Source organism: Dipteris shenzhenensis, chromosome 26, assembly GCF_047967505.1.
Source record: "Dipteris shenzhenensis isolate YYH24624 ecotype China chromosome 26, Dip_SZ_1.0, whole genome shotgun sequence".
Classification (NCBI taxonomy): domain Eukaryota; kingdom Viridiplantae; phylum Streptophyta; class Polypodiopsida; order Gleicheniales; family Dipteridaceae; genus Dipteris; species Dipteris shenzhenensis.
In genome coordinates, this window is record NC_141621.1 from 27,480,638 (window position 1) to 27,505,746 (window position 25,109).

Sequence of the window (25,109 nt, forward strand, 5' to 3'; positions counted from 1 at the left end):
TAGATCGACAAATGATGTTTTATTAGAGGTTGCATTTCAGCCTGTTAGGATTGTTGGTCTTGTGGAGCATGGTTCAGACTAGTACATAAACACTCATCCACGTCTTATTACCCTAGGCGCTTGGAGACTGTGGCTTTATGGGGGTCCTTCCATAAAGTTCTTGCAATAGGATCTCGAGGAGTGGGAGTGGATCCATGAAGGGTACCGAGAGAAGAGCCTTGTCTTATTTCCTTACACATTGTTAGCAATGCCAGTAGATTTCAGCTGAGTTATAAAGGTTGGAGGCCCTCCATTCCCATTGGAAGGGGTTTGAGATGTTTGCTGACCTGCAGAATAACTTTTGGAAGACTCTCGAAATCCCTCAGGAATAGAAAATTAACTCTTTTCTTTTGGCTCTCTATTTATGGTGGGATTGCAGTGAGCCTGTGGAGATCCACGCTCGATGTTACGTCGACAAGACCATGATAGAAGGTGGGAAACCAAGAGGGCTCGACTTCCAGGTTGCCAAGTGTCCTTTATAAGACCTTACCTGTTAACCTTGCTTGGCCATCCCTCTTTAATGCTAGGCTTGATTATTCCTAGCCTTGATAAAAGGTGGGAGAGGGCCTTGATTAATAAGAAGTCTATTCCCCCCCCCCCAAAAAAAGTGAGTTTGATCCTCACTTTTCGGAAATTTGAAAAACAATTAAGAACACGGATGCAACTAATCGAGGAGCTTTCACTGAGGAGTCACATGGAAATGTGACACACCACAGGTTGGTGATAAAGGACTCAAATGGAAAAAATATACTGTTGAAGATGGCTATCTGCTCTACAAAGATAGAGTATGTGTCCTAGATAATAATGCCAAATTCTTTTGGAGTATCATGATAGTTTGAGTGCCGAATTCAAAAGACATATGCGCTTCTGAAGAGACAATTCTTTTGGCCTGGAATAGATAAGATGTCTAAGATTATGTATTGAAATGCCAAAAATGCTAGGTCAATAAGGTTGAATGCCTTAAACTAGGAGGTCTCTTACACCCATTGGAGATTCCATCTGACAAATGGAAAAGTATCTCCATGGATTTTACTATTGGATTACCTAAGACATAGAAGGGGCACGACTTTGTGTGGCTAATTGTGGATTGATTGACCAAGATGACTCATTTTATTCCAACCAATGAAGAGGTCAAAACTCTAGAATTAGCTCGGTTATTTATGGAGCATATTTATAAATTGTATGGGCTACCAGCCGGTATTGTTAATGACCAGGATAGCAAATTTAACAGCCATTTTCGGAGGGCAGTTTTATGAGATTGGAAACTTCTTTGAATAAGAGCACCCCGGATCAACCACAGATTGATGGTCAAACTGAAAGGGTCAATCAGGTCATTGAGGATATACTTCGAGCATATGTAAGTAAATGGCAAACTAATTGGGAACAATATTCGCCCATATTAGAATTTGCATATAACACTGCCAAACATTCAGCTCTCCCAAAATATCATGTAGGTACTCTAAATAATTGGGGTTGCTTTTTGCACTCCTTGGGAGCTGCCATGTGCCCTCCCTAAAGCAGATGTACTAGAGGGTTTCTTGCTGTCCCATAGACCTTTTGGTCTCCAGTGGACGTTAATAGACTTTCTTTCTTTCTTTCTTTCTTTCTACAAGTTTTCATCCATTTTCATGATGATGTATGGATTTCAACCTAGAGTCCCAATTGTTGTGGGACTCGAAAAAGAGAAGGTTCAAGCGGGCAAAGACTTTCTTGAGCTATGAATGAAATGCTTAAGTTAACTAAAGTTAGCATCAAAAGGGCTCAAGATAGAGCAAGAAGTTGTGCAAATCCCCACCGTGGAAGGTTGGAGTTTAAAGTAAATGAGAAAGTTTATCTTAGGGTACTTGAATCTTCAGAATCCCTAAAGACAGGTAAATGCCCAAATTTGTCTCCTAGGTATTGTGGACCATTCACAATACTTAAGAGAATTGGAGAACTTGCTAGCCTTACCAGAGGGATGTAGAGTACATCCAGTTTTTCACGTAAGTAGGCTAAAAAGAAAATTAGGAGATGATGATAATCTCATTGGAAATGAATTCCTAGTTGAACTCATTGAACGTGCTACTTGTTAGAATTATAGATATAATTCAGTAGTGACCAATGTAATTTAATAAGCTAGTTAGGGGCACTTTTCCCTCTTTAAGAGGTTTTTCCCCCTAACCGCAGTTAGTTCACTAACTATGGTTAGTGACTACTAAGGTTTTGTCACTAGGACAAAACCTTATCTCTCACTCATTGAGTTGTACTCTTTACACTCTTCTATTGCAACTCAACTTTTAACTTTCAGCTCTCCAGCTCTCACTCTCTTGCTCTCTCTCACTCTCCATTCTCTCACATTTGGTATCAGAGCATTAGATCCAACTCCCTACTTCTTCCCTGTTGAGCTCCAGCTACAACCCACGCTTCGCTGCTGCACCTCGTCCATACAGTCTGTATGACTATACGGAATCCGTACTGTACCTGTCGTACCTTACCTGCCGTACCGTACCGTACCTACGCTGTAGATATGCGTCGTACATCGCGTTCGTACAGCTCGCCATGGTCGTCCGTACATCGCGTCTATACAGCTCGCTGTCAGACTGTATGGTTTACTGTACAGTGCCGTACCAACCGTACAGCTCGCTGTCTTCGTTTGTACCAGCACGTACGTTCTCAGTACTGTCAGCCGTACAGTACTTCCGTACTGTCAGCCGTATAGTACTTCCGTACTGGACCTGCTTCCGTACAGCAGGTAGTCCTTTGATTTCGTACAGGAGAAACTCGCAGGTGATCTTTGGCAGGCACATTTTGCAGATAGCCATTGTTTGGCTCAGTTTTTTGGGAGTACATTTGGGGCATTTTGTTTGTTGCAGACATTGCAATCATTTTGTAGTTTCGGAGCTACATTTGGAGCAAACATTGCAGATTTGGTCTGAAATTTGGGGCTTTCTGCTGAAATTGCAAAATTTGGGGCTTTCTGTACTTCTGCCCCTTTCTGGTTACAATTTCAAGCTCGAAATTTGGGGGTTTCAGTTCTGCAGTACAATTTCTTGAAGAAATTTGGGGATTTTGTAATAACACTGCAATCTTGCAGTGAAATTTGGGGCTTTTGCAGACAGAGTGCAATTCTTGCAACATTTGGGGCTTTTGATCTATTTGCCCCTTTCCAGTTGCAATTTCAGGCCTATTTTGGGGCTTTTGTGTTGGGAGAGCAATTTCTGGAGTTTTCAGTTCATACTGCCTTTCTTCGAGTGTTTTGCAGCACTTTTGGCAGATTCTGGAGCATTTTTGATGCTTGGACAGATTTCTGACAGTGTAAGTACAGAAATCTGAGTTGCATTTACAGCCAGTGCTTGGCTGTGTTTTTTGGGAGTTGTGCATTTCATTCCCAATAAGGGAATTCAGTTTTGTATCTGCTTAAATCTCTTTCTCAGATATGGCCCAGCAAAATCAGAATGACTTCCAGTTCGGTGGTCTTTCACAGGAAGACAAGTTGGATGGTACCAACTACTCCCTCTGGAGTTTTATGGTACGCAATATTCTGATTTCTCGCAATTTATGGGATTATGTGAATGGGGGTGAGATTCGACCAGCAGGTATGGCACCTAATACCCCTCCTCAGCAAGGAAGTGGAAGAGGTCGTGCACAAGGGGCAGCTGCAGAACAAGTTGTTGGTGCAGCTATAGCCACTACTCCAGATCAGAAGAGATGGGATTCACGGGATGCCTTAGCTTTGTCATGCATCTCTCTTTCAGTGAAAAGATTTATCATTCCGCATATCCGGTCGTGTAAGACCTCCAAGGCAGCGTGGGATATTTTAGAAAGCATGTATGCAGCCCGGAATGATGCAAGGGTATCTTTCTTGAAAAGAGAGTTAAGTAATACACATATGGAAGAGGGTGACTCCATGTCAGTCCACCTCACAAAGCTACAAGATCTTAGAGAGCAATTATTAAATATAGATGAAATTATTCCTGATTCAGAGATGATTACAACCACTCTGAATTCTCTTCTTGAGTCCTATCTCAGCTTTCATACCTCGCTGAACTTATCATTGAGGGGGGGTGCAAATCCTCTCACTTTTCATGAGTTGATAGGACTTCTGCTTCAGGAAGAGCATACCACGAAAAACTTGGCTTCACGTGCAGGTGAACAAGCCATGCTCTCAAAGTTTAAATAAAAAACAAAGGGACAGGCAAAGACATCAGTAAATCAGCCTTCCAGTGGGTCAGGACAGCCTTCACAAAAGGCTAAAAATGATGCAAGTAAGCCCAAAAAGAAGGGTTTTTGTCACTACTGCAAAAAGCCAGGTCATCACATTGCAGAATGCAGGAAAAGGCTTGCAAAAGAGAAGAAAAACAGCTCCGGTATGGCTGTTTCAGATTCAGCTCCTCATGCATCTGACAGTGGGGATGTTGCAGCCAACTTTGTTGGACAGGATTATGCCTTTTTATTTTGCATTTCAGATTCTAGGCTGGCTGCTCCAGATGCTCGGAATAGTACAGCCACTTGCAGTGATGATACATATGCATTTTTGACTTGTAGTTATGACTCTTCTACGGATGCATCTGCTTTCAGTGTCAATGAAACACTGAACACTTGGTATTTTGACAGCGGTGCATCCAAGCACATCACTTCTAGGAAGTGTCTTTTTACTTCCTTGCATCCACCTCCCGTTGGTAAGAAAGTCACCTGTGCCAACAACTCATCATATTCAGTACGTGGCATAGGAGATGTTGAGCTCACTGCCATTGATGGCTCAATTTTCAGACTTTCAGATGTCTTATATGTGCCTGGTATAACCAAAAATCTTCTTTCACTGTCCACTCTTAACAGAGCTGGATTTCAGGTCATCTTTGAGGATGACAAATGTGCTGTCCGAGACAGGAAAGATGACTATGCCTTGAGGTTATCTGGTACTCTGCTGCGTGGGCTTTTTCAACTTGATCTTTTTTAGAAAAGAGCAGCCCATGCTCTTGCAGTTTCTACCCCTATAGCTGCCATGCAGAATGCAGAATTATGGCATGCCCGATATGGCCACATGCATTACAACAGCTTGATGACACTTCAGAAGTATTCCATGGTTGATGCACTGCCACCTCTTGAGATACCTCCTCCACATGCCTGTGAAGGGTGCATTTTAGGCAAGATGCATAGATTCCCCTTCAAGAAGGATGGTTCAGTTAAAGCTGTCCGCAAATTACAGCTTATACACAGTGATGTCTGTGGTCCCATGAGGACTCCATCGTTGGGTGGTCATCTCTACTTCGTTACATTTATTGATGATTACTCCAATTTCACTTGGGTTTTTGGGCTGAAACGCAAATCAGAAGTGTTCACGGTGTTTAAACACTTTTCAGCCATGGTTGAAAATGAAACCGGACTCAAGATACAGACATTGCGCACAGATAGAGGTGGGGAATACTTGTCTGCAGAATTTGATGCTTTTCTAAAAGGCAAAGGTATTGTGCATCAGCTCACAGTCAGGCTGACCCCTCAGCAAAATGGCAAAGCTGAGAGGAAAAATAGAACTCTCATGGGATGGACAGATGTATGCTGAAAAGCAAACACATGCCTCATAAATTCTGGCTTGAGGGTTTGATGTGTGCCAATTACATTTTGAATCGGGCTCCCACTAAGGCTTTAAAAACAAAAACTCCTTATGAGGTCTGGAATGATAGAAAGCCTTCAGTGGATCACTTCCGAGTCTTTGGATGCCTTGCTTATGCTCATGTGCCAGTTGAATTTAGGCACAAGTTGTCAGATAAAGCCATTAAGTGCATATTTGTTGGGTACAGTGCAGAAAGCAAGGGGTACCGTCTCTACAATCCTGCTACACGCAAGATCATAGTAAGTAGAGATGTGATATTTGCTGAAAATTCAGCTCACACTCAGGCTGAATTTCAAATGCCTTCTTCTTCAGAGGATGTCTTTGAGGGGTTGCTACCCATTGCCTTGGGTTCCCCTGCTGATTTTTCTGATGCAAATCAGAATTTACAGCCACCTCCAGAAGCTTTAGTTCCGCCACAGGATGTCTTGCCCCCTCCACAGGCAGTGGAACAGGTGGTGCAACAAGAAATTGCAGACATACATGCAGCAAAAACAGTCCCAAACTGGCTGTTACAGACTCTCAGGGAGAGTAAAATTGATGCTCCGTTACCTGGCAGGACTCGCAGTGCAGCAAGGCACATGGAAGGTGCTAATTCAGTGGAATCAGCATATGCAGGTACTCTTCTTGATGAGGAGGAGCCTGCCACATTCGAAGAGGCAAAGGACAATGTGCATTGGATGAATGCCATGCACGATAAGTTGCAGTCCATTGCAAAAAATCAGACTTGGGATGTTGTAGACTTGCCACCGGGTAAACATGCCATTGGCACACGATGGGTTTTCAAGGTCAAACGGAAGCCAAATGGCTCCATTGACAGATATAAGGCAAGGCTAGTTGCTAAAGGCTATGCTCAGAAAAAGGGCATAGATTATGAGGAGACATTCGCTCCTACATCCCGGATGACCACCATCCGATCAGTTATTGCAATCACATTTTGAGTGGAATGTTCATCAGTTGGACATAAAAACAGCCTTCTTAAATGGGGACTTGCTGGAAGAGGTGTATGTCAAACAACCTCCGTGCTTTGAATTTACAGCAAATGCACTTCAAGTATGCAAGCTCAACAAAGCTTTATATGGGCTGAAACAGGCCCCTCGTGCATGGTATGCCAAGATCCATGCCTTTTTGACCAGCAAGGGGCTGCACAATAGTCCTACTGAGAGCACCCTCTACATCAAGATGGATGGGGGGGGAAATTTTAGTCATCCTTCTTTATGTCGATGACTTACTGCTCACAGGGTCCAATGAAGACAAAGTACAAGGCAGCTTTCACAGCAACAGTTGAATGTGTCTGGCTGCGACGTCTATTTGCTGATCTTCATCTGTCTTTGGAGGGTCCTTCTCCAATTCTCACTGATAGTCAGAGTGCCATTGCAGTGGCAAAGAATCCAGTGTTTCATGCTCGCACGAAGCACATTGAGGTTCACTATCACTACGTCAAAGAGAAGTTGCATGCAAGAGAGATCAGTATGATCTTTGTGTCCACACATGACAACGTTGCAGATATTTTCACCAAAGCACTACCACGTGAAAAGTTTGAGGCATTTCGCAGTGCCCTGAACTTATATCCGTTTGGTGATTGATCAGCCTTGTACATGACATTGGCACTGCAGGGGGGTGTTAGAATTATAGATATAATTCAGCAGTGACCAATGTAATTTAATAAGCTAGTTAGGGGCACTTTTCCCTCTTTAAGAGGTTTTTTCCCCTAACCGCAGTTAGTTCACTAACTATGGTTAGTGACTACTAAGGTTTTGTCACTAGGACAAAACCTTATCTCTCACTCATTGAGTTGTACTCTTTACACTCTTCTATTGCAACTCAGCTTTTAACTTTCAGCTCTCCAGCTCTCACTCTCTTGCTCTCTCTCACTCTCCATTCTCTCACACTACTTTACCACATGAACCAGAAAGAATTTTAGATAGACAAGAAAAAAGAACGCGACATACAATATGGCAAGCATGTCTGGGGCAGGGAATGTTACGTCAATTATAATACTGAGACCATGATAGAAGGTGGGAAACCCAGAGAGCTTGACAATGCTACAGTGGACACAAGGGTTTAAGGCTAGCAATAATCAAGCCTAGCATTAAAGAGGGATGGGCAAGCAAGGTTAAAAGGTAAGGTCCTATAAAGGACACTTGGCAACCTGAAAGTCCACATCACAAGCACTGGGTACAGGGGGGGTTTCCATTTTCCGAGCAAAAATCCCTGTGCGACGAACGGACAAAAGGTGGGAGAGGTCAAAATATATAGTCTCAAGTCATTTTTGGGGAGCACAAAGTTTCAAAAATTTTCAAGGAATATGTAAATACATATGAATAGAGATCGATATAAATATACCTTTATATAATGTCCAAATGGTGATTTATTTTATGACTTTCAAATATTCTTTTTTCTTTCTTTCACCATTGGATAGATCATGAAATTTTGAGCAAATCTCATGTTTACGGTTCCTCAGGCTAAGCTAAGAAAATATACAAACCTTTTTAATAGACCCTCCAAGTGTATTCCACCAGAGGAATGTGGTTTGAAAAGCTTGCCCCAACCCTATTCCGTCGGTGGAATACCCTTGGAGGGATTACAAAGAAGGGGTCGTAACTTTTGCTCCTTACCTCGGATTGAGAAGCTACAAAAATGAAAAATGTTCACAAATTCATGATCTATGCAATGGTTGTCTTAAAATTATATTTTTGAGAGGTATAGAAGAGATAACTTGGAAATTTCAAGATGTATATGAAAGTTACAACTCCTCCCTAATTCATATTATGGTAAGGAGTTCAATTTTCTTAAAAGTACTTAGGTTTAGAGAATTGGGAATATTTTGAAAATATCTCCCTTTCCATCCCATATTTGATAATAAAGTAGAGATGAATTTATGATCAATTATAATGGCTTTAAGTATGAGGGTTTTCAATAGCTCTTTCGTATTCATCCAAGGAATATGGTATATAGTGTTACATGAGAGCTTCTCAATACTTCAAATATGGGACTACTAAAGCTAAGGGAAACTCTTCTAAATCCATTGCATTAATATAATTCTCAAAAGAGAGTACGGTAGAGAGGAATTTATAAGAGTTTCTAAATTGTTCACTATTTGTTCATATATAGATTATCTTCTCTAAAATGAGGGTTATAATGATAAATAAGTTAAGTATATGGTTCCATAAATGAGAAATCAAGAAAGAATTGTATATTCCTTTGAGAATCGTAAGTCCTTGCTCAGAAACTGTGCACATCCGGTACAAGGAGAGTTCTAGAGAAAGCAAGAAAGAAAGAAAGAAAGATGTATTTACGTCTACTAGAGGCCTCGCGGGCCTATGAGACAAAGTACGATTACAAGAGGTAACCCATACAAGCCACTGTGGACTGAAACAAAGGGCTTGCTAAGTCCCTTTGTAGAGTACTCTGTGCTAAGCTAAAACAAAATAACAACAATCTAGTACTCAGACTGAAGGTCGAAAAATATAGCCCGGTGCAAGGGTGGCTCTCCTATGAGCTGAGAAGATATCTTGTATCTGTGTCTCGCGGGTCGTCTCTCTTGGCGGTGGGGGGCGTGGTCTCCGTGATCTCTGTATCCGATGAACTATATCGATGGTGACCCCTCTAGTTAGACGATGTTCCCTGAGTATAGCTGCAATGGGCTAGACCTCTATCGTGTGTGCCCTGGTCCGTCTCTGCATCTCCTATTGCACCTCTCTACGTCGTCGTCTCATCCCGCTAGCCCACTCAGCCCTCATGCCATCTATCTCCTCCTCAACTCTGCTATAACCAAGGGCAGACTCAAAAATGACTCAAAAGTGTCTCTGGGCTCTATCTAACTCGGTCACAATGGCCGCTGTCTCATCCTTCTCTCTAATGTGGCGCATCAAGGTCTCTCTATGTCGTTGCATCTCCACCAAATAGAGATAGATGCAGACCCTCTCTCATATGCGGGGGAATGGGGTTCTCTCAAGGACTCGTGGCTGTTTGGTTAATTGAGCAAAGCCCTCCATTGTTGTTATATTCGGAGCCGACCCTACTTGTCCTCATTGCCTTTTTGCTGTGGAGTGAGCTCAGCATTGCTTATGGGATTGCAGACAAGCGAGGATTATTTCGAGGGGGATAGTCAAGATTTTTTTTACTTTTGTCTATTCCCCCTTCTTCATGACTTGGGGCTCAGCTGCTTGGCTCTCTCTTTGAGGGCCTCAGGTCTTTTATGAGAGACATGACTCTTCTTGGGTCTTATCAATCCGACACCACTTAGTGTGGCATATTTGGAGAGCCAGATGCAAAGAGGCATTGGATGGATCACGTGTTCACCCTTCTCACACCTTGGCCAGTATATGAATAGACACTATACATACACTGATGGCCATTGGGACGAGCATGCAGGGGTCGTCTCAGACAGTTTCTGGTAGGAGGGCTGCATTTTGTAGAGAATGGAGGAGCTCCCCATTCTTCTTTGAGTCTACTGCAAGGTTGACTGCAAGGTTGAGATGGCACTTTTAGTCTCAACCTTGGTTGTTTTTTAATTCTTTCCGAGGAGTGTTTTTTCTCATGCATTGCATGGTGTATTTCCGCTTTGAGCTTGCTCTCGAGGGTTTTGTTCATACTTAATGGAAGTCATCTTTTTGAAAAATAAAAAATAAAGAATGATCGCTAAACCTTGCTAAGGTGCAAGACAATGAGAACCTTATCTTTCATTTGAACGTGTTTTGCACAAAACTTACATGATCGATGGATTGAGCCACCCCCCATAAGAGTCATGAAGTGCTTGCGGAAGATCCCAATGGTATAAAGTAACCAAAGGCACAATACCTAGCATTATAATCCAGCATGCATATTAGAGAGCAGCCTTGATCTCCAAAGGTTGCAAATCCCCAGTGCATTCAGGCTGCTCCTATTTTGGACAAAGTCAATTGCTAGTGCTGCTAAAATGCTGGCTTGTGGGAACTTTTCAGATTTAAATGGAAAAAAGGAATTAAAGCACAAAAGATGCACATACACACAAAACTATTGCAAATCAAACCATCTAGAAATACCTTTATGTAAAAGTCCATTGATCAGTCGGTTATAGTAAGCAATTCCATCTGCATTCACTTTACCTTTTCCCTCTGCCACATTGACAAAGAACTCATCAATATTGTCACATTTCTTTCAGAACAAATCCAACACAAAGACAGTACAAACAAAAGGAAGGAAGCCAACAAACCACATCTCTGCAGGAATATATTTTTTGGAATGATTATGTACAAAAAAAATTAGACAAGTCATGGCAAAAGGAAGACAAAATACAGCTTGTACCCAAGTGTCAGCAGACGGCTTAACTCAGCCTCGTTCAAAACAGTTCTAGTATAAAATCACTTGGTAAAAAGCAAATAACCTACAAAGCAACTTTGTGGACGGCATTTTTTTTTTCCCCAAAGAAAGGAACCTTCTATTAATGCTTGAAAGATTTTCATACAAGACAGCAGCCCCAAAGGTGCTTAGTATGGAAAAAACCGGAAAAGGTTGAAAGAAAAACCGGCCTGTTCCAGAGAAACCCAGCTCACTGCCTAGGGCATCTCTGGAATTGGGGCTAACAGCCAAGTGGGGGGACTATACAGCCAGCGAATCCCTCGCGGAGTGAAGATGTAGAAAACATCTGCAGGCCAGCCTTGCAGAAACGAGCACCCCTCTCAATAGTCACCTTGCCATATGGCAACTAAGGTAGCCGTAGGTGGAACCGGGTGCTCACCCCTCACAAGACTGCAGTGAGCCACCCAAATGTTCCAAGCCGTGGTGTTGGCTACCACCTCCCAGACACTGTCCTCCTTAGTAGTAGGAGGAGCTAGACTGTCAGGGGGGACTCCCTCGTGGAGTGCGATCCTCTGGATGCTCTGACCCCAGCTGTATCCGGTATGCTGGGGAGATCTCATCAATCTGAAACACGTGTCCTCCCTTTGTCAACCAAGCCACCATCCCCCAGGTGTAGTCTCTATGAAGACTCTGCATATGTGTCATGATCCTGAGGGCTCCCATCGAGATCCTCGCTATGCTACGACAGCTCCACAGGCAATGCGGGATAGTCTCCAGGGCACCATTGGAGCAACAATGGCACTGCCCGTCCACTCGCATCTACTCCAACCACGGTTGGTCTGATGGGCAAGCCTTCGTGGGCGGCCAGCCAAAAGAAGTAAGAGATCTTCCTCGACCGCAAGCTGGACCACAACCGCGTCCAGAACCTAGAGCCAAATCCCGAGGCACTCTCTGGGTCACCCAATGTCTCTCCCTCGAAGAGGTCCACCTCGACGAGTCCATCTGAAGCCTCCTGCCAATCTGTGTGGTGTAGGAAAAGAAGAGCACCTCATCCACCTGCTCAACTAGGCCGCCCTTGGAGGGCCAGAACCACTCTCCCGCATCCCACTGGACCTCCCTCAGGGGTCTATCCTCCCACAGCCAAAGGTACCATCTAGAGGCATCCTGCTCTGAAACACTGGGAGGGTCAATGTACCACTCCTTCCCCAAACGGCCCACCACTCTGATCATCTGCCAGTGTATCCCATCAAGACTCCCATCCATCTCGGGGTCACTCTCAGTGAGTGGCTGAAGTAGGCCTCCAGGTCCTATACGGAAGAAGCCGGGGTGCATGCTGCCACGCTGCATCAACATTCTCAAGGGAACACCAGTACGGGAAAACTGCCCCAACCATCTGCTGTCTCTCCAAACGTGAAGTCCTTTCCACCAGGACTCTGGAATGGCTAAATCAATCTCGCCCATCCGCTGCCCTGCCCCTCGCAAATGTGCTAGGGCATCAAGCCTCGCCTCTGTCTCCATAGGTAGTCTGCTCGAACGGCCAAAGGACCCTGTTGGACCACTGTCCCACTGTGCCCAACCAATGTGAGTTCGCTGTCTAAGCATACGGCCCTCCTGATCTCTGATCTCTGGGTGCCACATAAGGGGCTGGTGCTCAAACTCCTCTCTGCATTTGGGCGGAGCACGGATGAGATCCCCTGCTAGTCTCTGCCATACCCTGTGAAGACTCCTCATTAGGAGGGAGCCCTTCCCCGTAAGGGGGGCCTCTGAGAAGATCCATCGATGTGAAGGTTGCCAATGTCCCCCAGTGCGTGGGGTGTTCCTCAAAAGCTCTCGCTATAAGAAGAGCTTCCAAGGCTCTGCACCTGGGGTGAGGCCACGAACCACCAGCTTGCCCAAAAGGGCCCTGCTCTGCATCTCCGGATCAATGACACCCAGGCCTCCCAATGCCTGCGGCATGATCACTGTCTGCCAAGCTACTCGGCCCTAGTGTTCCTTGTGCCATCTGAACCTGCCCAAAGGAAGTTTCGTACCAACCGTTGGAGCTGCCCAATGCAACCTCTATGAAAGCACCAGCAGGAGGCGATATACCGGGCCGTGGCAAGAAGGACCTGTTTGCCACTAAGGCACAACCTGCCAAGGAAAGTTTGGCCGAGCTCCAATAGAGAAGCTTGCGCCGAACACTCTCAAGGACCGGGGCAATCTGCTGCTCTGCTGTGATGTCAATACCCACCTGGCATCCGAGGTATCTCACTGTCTAGCCCCGCGGTATCCATCTGAAGCCAAAGTCACTCCCCCACTCCCGGATCTCCAGTGTCTCCTCAAAGCTTGTGAAGAAACCTATAGATTTTGTCCAGTCGATCTGTGCCCCGAGGCCTCACAATAAATAGCTAGGGCGCCCCTGACTCTCTCCAAACTCGCTATGGTGCCCTCAACATACAAGGCCGTGTCATCTGCAAACTTTGAGTCAAGTAGCTTCTTCTCCTGTCTGATTGGGAGCTTCAACCCTGTGAGACCCGCCACCTGTGATAACAAATAGTAGCCCAAAGCCTCCGCCACAAACAAGAAGAGGAAGGGAGCAAGTGGGCAGCCCTGGTGGACTGAGCGAGAGAGAGGAAAGGCCTTGCCTATGTGTCCTGCGATAAGCATCTGGCTAGAGCTCCCTGCATATAGCGCTGAAACTCCTTTGACCCATCTGTCTGAGAAACCCACTCTTCTCATAGTGCCCTCCAGGAAAGACCACTCCACCCTGTCGTAGGCCTTCTCAAAGTCCAAGAGAAGGACGGCCAATGGCTGTGACTCCTCTTTGGACCAATCCACTGCCTCCCAAAACGTGAAGATGTTGTTCAGGATGCTACAGTCCTGGACAAACCCAGTCTGTGTGTCATGGATGATGTCGGTAAGATGGGGCCGTAACCGCAAACTCAAGACCTTGGCGAGGATCTTGTATGCAGTATCAAGCAGAGTGATCGGCCTCCACTGTTGGATGTCTGACCTATCTCCCCCTTTCGGGATCAAACAAATCCACCCCCTACTCAAAGACTAAGGGAGAAGGCCTGTGTCAAAAATCTCCTGGCAAGCTAGACGGAAAGTGGTGGAGATAATCTTGCAAAAGGCCGGAGTCAAGCCATCCTCACCTGGGCACTTCTGGGTCGAGAGAGCCTTGAGGGTTTCCCAGAGTTCCTCATCTGTGAAAGGCTCCTCAAGTCTGCTGCATAAGTCCTGTGAGACTACTGGCGGAACGTGATCCCAAACTAGCTCTCAGGCCACAAGACCAGTTGGGGTCATCCTTTCCGTCTGAAAGAGTTGGCTGTAGAAACCCGTGGTCATGTCCAGAATCTCCTGCGGGTCAATGTGCATGATGCCCTGCGAGTCCCAGAGACGTTGTAGCTGTGTGCCTGTTGGGGCCCAGTGGTCTGAAAGAACTGCTTTGTCATCATGTCCCCCTGTTGCACCCATTGGGCCCGGGAGGAATGATAGGAGAACTCAGCCCGCCGCGCCTTCGTGTCCTGGAGCTCGAGACGAGCGCTCTCGAATCTGTCACTGAGCCACTGAGACACTGGGTCCTCCTCCCTGAGCCTCTCGATGGAGGCGAGGTCTCTCCTCAAAGCCCACTCTCGCTCCTGAAGGGTACTCCTCCGCCGAAGGGCATGAGCCTGCAGCTCCTCACTGCTCCTCTGAATCGCATCGGCCACCCATGTAGCCCAGCCCTCACACGGTGACGTCTCTGACTGCTCCCAAATCATCCCTGCCATCACCTACTGAATCTCCTCGTCCTCCAGGAGGTCCTCTAGAATGCGGACCCCCTTCTTGGAGAGACCTCGACGGGGCTGATCCAAGTGAAGTACCACTGGAGCTGACATCGTGGTACCTGCCAGAATCCCGGTAGATCCGCCTCTGTGTAGTGCCCAGTGCCCAACATAGAAACGGTCTAGTCTCTCTAGCAATCCATCGTGTCTCCTCTATCCAAAGGAGAACAGAAGGTTGCCAGGTGTCCTGCTGAAATCTGGGTCTCTGCCACTGATCATGAAAATGAACTGCTCCCAGGTGCTACGCTCTGCTATTGGCATCTCAGAAAAAGAGGCTCTGCCTTGCTTGTCTTCCCCAAACTCCAAGTTGTTGAAGTCACCTCCAACAATCCAGGAGTCTACATCCAGAAGACACTCTGACAGCCTCCCCCCTCCAAGAGGATGGGGGAGTCGGGAACAAGGCTCTCCTGTGAGTGGGTGCCTGTCCCAGAAAGACTACTTTGTGTGATTTTTCCGGGGGTTTAGAGGACAAGTAGTCAGTATCTGTGCGTCGCCGTACTAGTATGGATACCGGCTCAATACCGATCTTCTGTGCCCACTTCATCATGAAGGAGGCTTCCACCCTGAACAGCTCCGCACACTTCTGGAGGGGCCAGAGGTGTGCCTGCTCCACCTTTGCCTCTAGCGGCAATTTGATAACTCCTGTCGCCAAACCACACACCAGCTCCTCGCGGCAATTTGATAACTCTTGTCGCCAAACCACACACCAGCTCCTCGCGTGTAAAGCTCAACTGAAAGTTCACCTCCACACCATGGGCGTACCAAAGGTCTAGTCCATGTGGTCCCATCCACTCATCCATCATGAGTGTAATCCGATTCCCCAAAATAGCATTGAACACCTCCGGGGACCATTTCTCCACCCCTGTGGAGGCAAACGAAAATCTCCAAACGGATCAAACCCCCCTTTCAGGGCTGAAGGACCATGAGCGTTACCTCCAATGGTAGAGGATAAGAGTCCGGAACCTCCAGATAGTTCTAGGATCCTAAGCTCCATAAGTCCCACGGTAAGGGACGCCCAGGCTGGAGGTTAGGGACCGCTGACTGGGAAGACAAGCCTCGTCCCTCAGGATCCCTCCCTGAATGGGCTTGCTGCTGCGATGAGGAGGCAGAAGGGGGCGTCATCATTCCCTTGCCATCTGGTAGGGGTGTCGAAGTGGAAGAACTTGCTGTTGAAGTGGAGAGGGGGACAGCATGAGAGGGAGCGGTGGGGACACGGAGAATAGAGGGAGAGGGGGCGGGTGGTGAGGGTGACTATAGGAGGGGGGGCTGAGGGGGGGGAAGGGGTGGGGGGAACCCTGGAGGTGGAGAGGGAAGTGAAGATGAGGAGGGGGAGGGGTCTGAGGGGAGAGAGGGAGGGGTAGGAGGAGGAGGGATAAGGACGACATCAGGCCCCCCCTGCTGATCTGGCTCGCCAAGGCTCTGGATCGGCTCCTCCACAGTCCTCATCGAACTAGCGACTGCAGCTTCCGCCATCACCACGTCTGGAGCTCATGGGGCTCGCTGCTGCTGCAAGGGTGGGTGAGGAGGCTGAACCTCCGAAGCTAGAGGATCAGCAGAGTGGGTGGTGGCCCTTGCCGTTGGAGGAGGTGGCTCCTGTTGATCCTCCTTCGAGGCCTCTCGGTCAACCCTGTCCCTCTCTCTGCGATTGGCCCTCTGCCTGCGGCATTTGCGGGCCTGCTTGCTTTGTTTCTTTTTCTTTTTAACATGTGTCCAGTCCCCTATTGAGGGGGTAACTCATGGGGTTTGAGACTCCTACTGCTCTTGCCTAAGAGGGCGTTGAACTCAAGTCTGCTAACTCTGCCTACTCTGCTGAGGAAGGAGGGGAGGCACACGGGGGAGGCCACGGGGGCAATCTCTAACGAGGTGACCCATCTGTCTGCACCGAAGACACTGGCCTGGTAACCCGAAGATCTCCACCCACTGGCAAAGTGTGCCCCCTTCCAGGGTCTCGAGAAGGATCAACTTTGGGAGGGACTCCGGGCTCTCCACCACCAGTCTGAGCATGGGGACTCCATCATCTGCTAGAACGGAGGCGGCCGTCTCTGGCGAGGACTCAAGCACTGTGCCAAATGCCCAACCAATGGAAGGGAGGATGGCTCGATACTCCTTGGGAAGCCTTAGGAAGCGAAGTGTAACCGGAAACCGTGGAACATGGTGTGTCGTATCCATGTCCTCGACTGTGAACCCATGACACCAAGGAAAGAGCAGACAAGGTGTGTGCCAAGGAGTATGGAGCTCTGCTCCACAAGTGTCGAGGCAGTGTCAGGGGAGCTCAGCTGGATGAGGAAAATGCCTCGTCCATAGATGGTGACCTCCTAAATGTGGTCTCCCTCTAATGCCAAGCTCGCCTACATCCACTCTCGCACCTGTCTCCGTGTAGGCGTGACGCCCACAATTCTTCCCACAAGCGCCTTGTCCTGGAGGGACTGAACTACCTGCTGTACCTGTTGCTTGTCAATTGGGGAAAGAAGAACCTTAACGGCTGTGGGATTCGAGGGTGCTGCCATAGAGCCCCTCTGGCTAGACCAAGGGTCACCACCAAGGTTTTTCTTTCGCCTTCACAAGCACAAGTGCTCCCACTATAGGGAGGGAGAATGAAGGCAAGGAGGACGGAGGGCGGAAGAGGACGGAGGGCGAGAAGGCGAGGGGGGAGAGAAGGAGGGGAGGAGAGAAGAAGGCGAGGAGAGGCAAGAGGGCGGAGAGGAGGCGGAGAGGGGAGCCGGCGGGGGAGAGGAGAAGGGCGCGGAAGGCAGAAGAGGTGGAGTTGGCGGGGGGCGAAGGTGGAGGAGATGGAGGAAGAGAAGGCGGAGGCGAAGGGAAGAGGGGTGGCAGGAGGCGAAGCGAGCGGAGGGCGGCGCAGCAAGCGGGCGGGAGAAGAAGGGGCGGGCGAGGGCGCAGCAGCGGGCGCAAGAGGGGCGGCAGGAGCAGAAGAGGGGACGGGGAGGGCGGGGGAGTGCAGAGGGGGCAGATGGGGTGGAGGCAGCGGGGCAGCCAGGGGCGGCGTGGCGTCACGGGGAGCAGCAGCTCCTCAGCTCGCAGCTCGATCTGTGGACGGCATTTTTTAGTGGCAACGAGTCAAAATTCACAATTTGCATGCTTGCAAGTTCCACGTCTGCATCATGAAGTAAATCTAGTTGATATTTTTGTGACCTGGAGCTCCAAAATTTTAAAACAAGGTTTTTTTCTAAAAATCAAGCAAAGCTGTAAATTTCTTGGATCTTGCTCTCATGATATATTTCCACTTCAATTTGGGGAGGGTATATCATAGAGCAGAAAACAGAGAGCTTATAAATGGCTGTTTGTACTAACATGCCAATACAAAACAGTACATCCATGTGCCATTAGGATACTTTACATGAAAGGATTGGATGCCATAGTAAAGATGTCCTTGATTATTTCATATTTTAAATTCCTTGTATATTCATTGCTATCTTCTAATCCCACCTCAGAAATTTTCATTTTGTTCTAGTGATAAAGCAAGCAGAAGGACCCCTCCGATGAAGAATGTCAAACAAATAGATTCATGTATTCTCTTGTCATTTCCAACATCCAAAATCAATAAATAGAAACATTATTCAATTGTTGTCCCTTAATCACACCAAATCTTGGAACTATAATATTATGCAGAACTTTCCACGAAGTTGACACAAATTGTCTATGAAACGTGCATGGTAGGAAAGCTTGGTTCCATTTCTACTCGCAGAGCAGACATTCAAGGTACGGAAGAGTGAAAGATGCTCCGGGAGCTCTTCCGTGCAGTGGGACAGATACATTCTTCCGACAGCTTACCGAGGCTCAGAGACGATGCAGGTGTTCTTAAAGAGGACCCCCATCGCCTTATGGAGATTCCATCTGATTTCTACTCCAGTTTGTATACAGCATACTCAGTGACAGTGGAGATTGCAAGTGCGATGGAGGAGATACAAGATCATATTCCGCACGTCCTTACAGATAGGATGAGTTAGATGCTAGACATCCCATGAGGTTACATATGCTCTTGGTAAGCTTCCCGCATATAGATGCCCAAGAGAGGATGGCATGTCTCAACTTTTCTTCAGGACACTATGGGATATTGCCTTCTATGTCCTTTCTTTGAGGCTCTTCAGCTCGATCTTTAGGGGCTCCGTTGCACACTGGTCTTCTCAGTCTCATCCCCAAATGGGGGACAAGAGAGTTGTTGGGAACTTGAAACCTATCACACTTTAGGGACTGCCTACACAATCTTGGCTAAGAACATCATTCAAGTCACTCCAAAATGTTTTGTCGAAGATCTTCGCATTTTGGAAAATGTGTTTACTTTTTGGGTGGCTACACATTGGGAAAAAGCGGGCCAGCATGACATTGCCATCTTACTTCTTGACTTTGATTTTTCTTTCAAAAATATTACTTCAATAAGTATGAATGAAAACTGCAAGAGCAAGATCAAGTGCGGAAGTACATCATGACATGCATGAAAGAATAAACTAGCTCAGAAAAAGATAACAAAAATCCAGGGTGGAGGCTGACAATGCCACCTCAACCCTGAAAGAGAATAAAAGAAGAAAGGAGATCCCCTCCAAACTCTGAAAAAAATATCCCTCCTAGCTGTAGCTGCTCTTGAAGATCCTTGCATGCCCAAATGGCCATCAAAGTGTCTATAGTATCAGTCAATATACTGGCCATAGTCTAGGAAGGGTAAACCTGGGAACTCTCCATCGGCTCCGTACATCCTCCAAATATGGCAAGCTGAAACACTAGCCAAAATTTCCCAAGATGTGTCTATAGAGGCATGGGCAGCTCTGAAAGGAGTGAGGAAAACCCTGGAGGGAACATGACTGCACAAGATAGCGTCGTACAAAGAAGGCTGAATCTGAGCCATGTCCCTCAATAAACACATGTTGACCAGTAAGAGACAACCATGCAACTGATCCCCAGGTCATAAAGAAGGGTGCTCTATGAAATATGCAAAGTATCCTAGCAACACCCTTCCAGATCATCCTTGCCTATCTGCACTCCCAGAGGCAATGCTGAACTGACTCAACTACTATGTGGCATCGAGGACATTTAGGGTCAACCCCGAACTTGGATCTCCACAGGTTCACTATAATCCCTCTGTGAATAGAAAGCCAAAAGAAAAGAGTGATTTTCTATTCCTGAGACATTTCCACAGCCTCCTCCAAAGTTGTTTTGCACATCTGAAGAAATCTGAGAAATATCCCAATGAGGAGCTTTGGAGGGCCTCCAACCTCTACTGCTGAGCTGGAATCTCCTGGCATTTCTGACTACGTAATGAAAGAAGGGGATGCTCTTCTCTCGGTGCCCTTCAACAATCCACTACCACTCCCCAGGGTCCCACTGGAAGGACCTAATGGGGGAGCCACCATATAACCAGAGTCTCCAAGACCGGAGTGCCAAAAGAACAGGGTCAGGGTCAAGATACCACTGTGAATCCCTGTCCCACTCCATATAACCTGCAATCCTGACTGGCTGAAAGGAAACCCCCAAAAGAATATCCTCTAAAGATCTATGAAGTCTATCTCCCGACTAAACCTGTAATACAAGGGCATCCTGATCGGCTGAAAGGTAACCCCCAAAAGAATATCCTTTGAAGAACTGTGAAGTCTGTCTCCCGACTAAATCTCTAAGACAAGGGCATCCTTCCTTGCATCCCGTAAGGCTATAACTTGTAGAGGAATACCCGTCCTTGTGAAAGCAACCAACCAAGTGGACTATGTGATCATCATGTCATCTGTATCCATCTGCTCCCCTAGTATGGTTGCATCTATCTTCTGAATTTTGACTGCACTTCCTCTAAGAACGCTGACTGATAAGAGTATCTGTTTCTCTAAAAGCTTCCTGAAGGCTTTCCAAGCCCCCACCATGGACGCAGGTCTCCTCTCCCATCTAGATCACTGCATATATAGCTACCTAGAAATACTTGTCGTCAATCTTCGCAGTAGTTAACTTTGCAGCCACAAGCAACCTTCATCCAAGAATTGGAATCTGAATTTGGAAATTGGACGTGTAGGGTAGACTTTGACAGTCAAATTCTGAGACTTGATTTAGCCTGGATAGCCAGATTATGAGATCTGTTAACACCATCCCTCCATCCAGTAAGCCACCAATGCAATAGATGGACATGAAGTTGCATAGACCCTGGCTCGGTACAGATATCTGATGACCTGAAATGCAGCATCTAGCTGTAAAGGGGGTGACCCAAACTCAGCCTGAATGATCTGGTGAGGAACAGATGACTTACCATGAATCATCCGTGATAACATGAGAATCTATAGCGGCTCCACACGGGCCCACTTTGTATCCGACAAGTCTGGCCCCCAACAAGGGCTGCCGTACATCCCCGCTGGGCGAGCCAAGGAGTCAAAAAGCAACCCCTTGGTGCGTGGATCCTGAAAGTGCGAGCGGAAGCACTGCCTCTCTAGCCTGGCCAATGAGGCATACCCTCTACTCAAGCGTGCCTACATCGCGGGTCTCATAGTGAAGCTCGGTCAGGGAAGATAACCCCAAGATAAGTGTATGATGAAACTATCTCAACAGATGACCCCGCATATGTGAACTGCTCCTGACGCATGATGGCTCGAGATGTATTGAAGATCATGACCTTGGTTTTACCCAGGTTGACCTTCAAATCATGAGACTCACAAAAGGACTGTAGTGCGTCTAAGTGTCTCTGAAGCCCCTCTGCTGAGGAAGATAAGAGAGCCACGTCATCTGCATAGAGAAAAATTTGGATTGGCGTGCCCGCAAGAGAGCAACCTACACCCCCCTGTGTCTGCATCACTGTCTCAAGCTCATCAATGTAGAGGCCAAACAAGGTAGGCAACAAAGGACACCCTTGTTTGACCCCGATGGTACTCATGATCTCGTCTGTCCACCCGGATCCTGCCCGAACTTTGCCAGAAACTCTCTCGTAAAGTGCCATGACAGCCCAAATGATCTCCTGGTCATAACCCAAGTCCTGTAGGCGCCGTATGAGGCGGGCTCTCGGGACCGTGTCAAATGCCTTGCGAAAATCCACAAAGCAACAATAAACCCTCTGCTTCCGTGACCTCGCCTCCTCGATGATACATCTGAGCATGAGAATGTGGTCCATGGTTCCATGATCACGCCGGAATCTGGCCTATCCTGTTGCTCTAAGTCCTCGACACTCTACAAGTCTGCTAACCTCGGAGTCAAGTACTGATGCATAAATCTTGGACATGACATGTCCAATCATAATAATCCTGTAGTTCTCCAGGCTCATGGGATCCCTTGCCTTGTGGATGGGTGAGATAGTGTTAATGGTCCAAGTGTGTGGAAATCCCAAACAAACCGCTTCATTAAAAAGCTTTGCTAAGATCGAGGCTAAGAGGTTAATCCCATATGCAATGAACTCAGTGCATAGCCCCTCATGATCCTTCGCTCGGCCATTATGAAGTTTCATTACGGCATCCTTTACCCCTCCTCTAGTGAAGAGGGTGCAGGATGTGGGACGAGGCATGTGTGAGAGGTTAGGGACTGGTTGATTTGGGATGTCATAAAGTGTGAGTGCATAATGAAACCAGATTTGGGTGTCAGTGAGTGGCGGAGGGGACCGTCCTAGAAATCTCCGCCAGAAGTCCTTAGAGTTGTTACTAAACAAAATGTTCAGTAGCTCCTCCTCGTTTCGACGAACGAAGTCTAGTTTCTTCCTCCGTACCAGTCTACGGTATTCACGTAGCGTATCTGGTGTGCTTGGAAGACTGTTTTTGGTTTCGAATTTGAGTTGACGGTGTAAGGCCTTACACTCATAATCGTACCAACTATTACAGGGTACAGTTCCAGGGGGTGGTGGGCGGGTGGTGTGGGGAAAACCGTGAATGGCAGCCTCATGTAGTGAGCGGGTGACAAGGGCAGCACAATCCTCTAAAAGGGATATGAAGTCAATATAAGCGAGAAGTATGTACAGACAGCCAGAGTAAGAAGGTGAGTGATCCCGATCAAAGCGTATATCGTGGTAGGTGGAGTAAGCACTGAGTGGGGTGGAAGGTGTTGTGCAAAGGGAGGTGGAGATGCGAAAGAAAAGGTATGTATGCCCCTGGAGAGAGAGGTGCTACAGTGAAGTCAGTAATGCGAGATGTGAAGACAGGGGATCCCATGATGTAATCAACAACACTGGAGCCCCCCCCATGTGGAAAGCATGTGAAACCACTTGAAGCGGGCCATCTGTCAAGACCATTATAGATAATGAGATCATGTATCCTGCCTAGGTCTAATAGGGCCTGCCTATAAGATGAGAATGGACCTCGCCTATCAGCCGAAACCCGTAGCATACTTGCCTCCTCAAGGTCAACATCTGCCAGTAGAGTGGAATCATCTCTGAAGTCAAGAAGTGGTACCTGACGGGCCCTTGTCCTCGCGTTGAAGTCCCCCACTAGAAGGACTTCTCCGCGGCTAGAAAAGTCAACGATGGATTGATAAAGGGCAGCAAATGGGGATGTCTCATCATCACCTCGAATATCTTTGGCAAAGTGGGAGGTCTCCGGGGGGAAGTAGCAAATTGCGACAAACAGATCACAGCTGTCCATGTGCCGTATCTGGATCCAAAGAAATCTCGAATGTGTATCTCTCTGCTCTACTGAAATGATCCTTTGAAGTGTGGATCTGAAAAGGACTGCAACTCCACCTGAACCTCGAACTCCTCCTGTACCCCTCGTCTCATCTCTGTAGGTAGACTCCCATGTATATCCACTGACTATTGGAAGAGGGCGCTCTGGACTCTGATGTGTCTCTGTATAGAAGACTATGTCGTGGCCAGTATAGGATTCTGAGAAGTTCCCTGGTTCTGACCATAAGGTACCATTACAGTTCCAAATGGTGCACGACAGGGTCTCGGATATCTGAGTCTCATAGACCCTGCTTCCCTATGTAGGGGAGGGGACACGTGCCCTACAGGGGCCTGTAAGAAGTCATCCCTCTCGTACCACTGCCCACTTCCCCTCCTTTCGGGCCTGATCCCGCTGCTGCAGCAAAGAGCGCCTCTCCTCAACCTATAGAGGTGTGAGGTCCTCATCCATATAGATCACTGGCTGATCTCGAAGGACTGACCTGCATCGTAGAGCTGAAAGTCGTATGGAATCGTATGATCAGGGGTTGCTCTCAATTGGGATCTCTCCCCACCCACCATGCCCTCTCTATCCTATGCTTAGACACACCCAGGGTAGCGGCCACGAACGCAATCGCATCTACCATTGGTGTAGCCTCAGTGCGTGGGATCCCGCGTACTCTGATGTTGAGAGCCTTACTAGCTCTCTACTGCTGCTCCACGAGGGTAGCCGAAACGGTTACCCTTGCGGGTTCCCGTTTGGCCACGTCAACCCATCCGGAAGTCTCCTCAATAGCAGATTGCATGCTCGCAATCTGTGCCTCGACCACCGGGGTACTCCCTGGGATAGTGTGTATGGCTGTGACCTCCTGTCGGAGCTGCATGATATCCTGTCTGAGTCCCTGAATAAGACCCGCCTGCTCCCGAATGGCCCTAGCCTGCTCCTGTATGATGCGGCTCTGCTCCTGGTTGAAGCGGACCTGCTCCCGTGGAAAGCGAGTCAGCTCCATCTCACGCTCACAGAAACTATGTATCTCCGTGAGCAAGGTCTCACGGGCCTCTGGTGTATTAGCCCACCCATGTCAATGCTGAAACTGTGGTGATTGTGGCATGAAAGAGTGGGACTGAGTTCGGAAACTGTACGGTGACTGAGTGAAGAAAGAGCTGTCAATAGACAGCAAAGGCAAGTTCCCAGATGGCTTCTTGACACATTGAGGGACAGCAAACAATATCAACCTCTTGCTGCCCGGACAAGATCATGGAATAGACAGATGCATGGTCATTTTCTTGAGTTTGCACTCCTTGCTACAGCTTGCAATGAAGAGCCTTTGTGCCATAAAGATGCTTTTGACAGCAAAGAGTGGATGGATGCAATGAGAGTTGAGCTACAATCTATTGCCAAAAATGACACATGGGAATTAGTAGATCTCCCTCCCGGCAAGCATGCCATTGGTACCCGGTGGGTCTACAAATTAAAAAGGAAATCTGATGGCCGCATAGATCGACACAAAGCCCGTCTTGTTGCAAAAGGGTATGCCCAACAACAAGGCATTGACTTTGAGGAGACCTTTGCTCCCACTTCCAGGATTACTACTATTAGATATGTCATTGCCATTGCAGCCCATCACCATTGGCAAGTGCACCAGCTTGACATCAAGACTACCTTTCTTCATGGGGATCTGCAGGAAGAAGTTTATGTGACACAACCTCCTGGCTTTGAGGTTGTTGGCTCTGAAAAACAAGGTACGCCGGCTGAGAAAAGCCCTTTATGGTTTGAAGCAGGCACCCCGGGCATGATATGCTAAAATTCATGCACACTTGCTGTCCCTTGGTT

General features: G+C 47.4%; 1 protein-coding gene across 2 annotated transcripts in view; it reads right to left on the bottom strand.

The window, feature by feature from the left end:
- The window catches only part of LOC147884905 (beta-glucosidase 13-like), a 172,682-nt gene that overhangs the window by 113,552 nt on the left and 34,021 nt on the right, over positions 1-25,109 (bottom strand). Inside the window, exons 5-6 of one of the 2 annotated variants that reach the window (XM_087397149.1) lie at positions 10,654-10,725; positions 10,342-10,429 (exon numbers count right to left, since the gene is read on the bottom strand). In XM_087397149.1, the coding sequence (XP_087253275.1) occupies positions 10,342-10,429; positions 10,654-10,725 (160 nt within the window). The remainder of the gene's footprint in view (positions 1-10,341; positions 10,430-10,653; positions 10,726-25,109) is intronic. The other variant, XM_087397150.1, reaches the window with a different exon arrangement.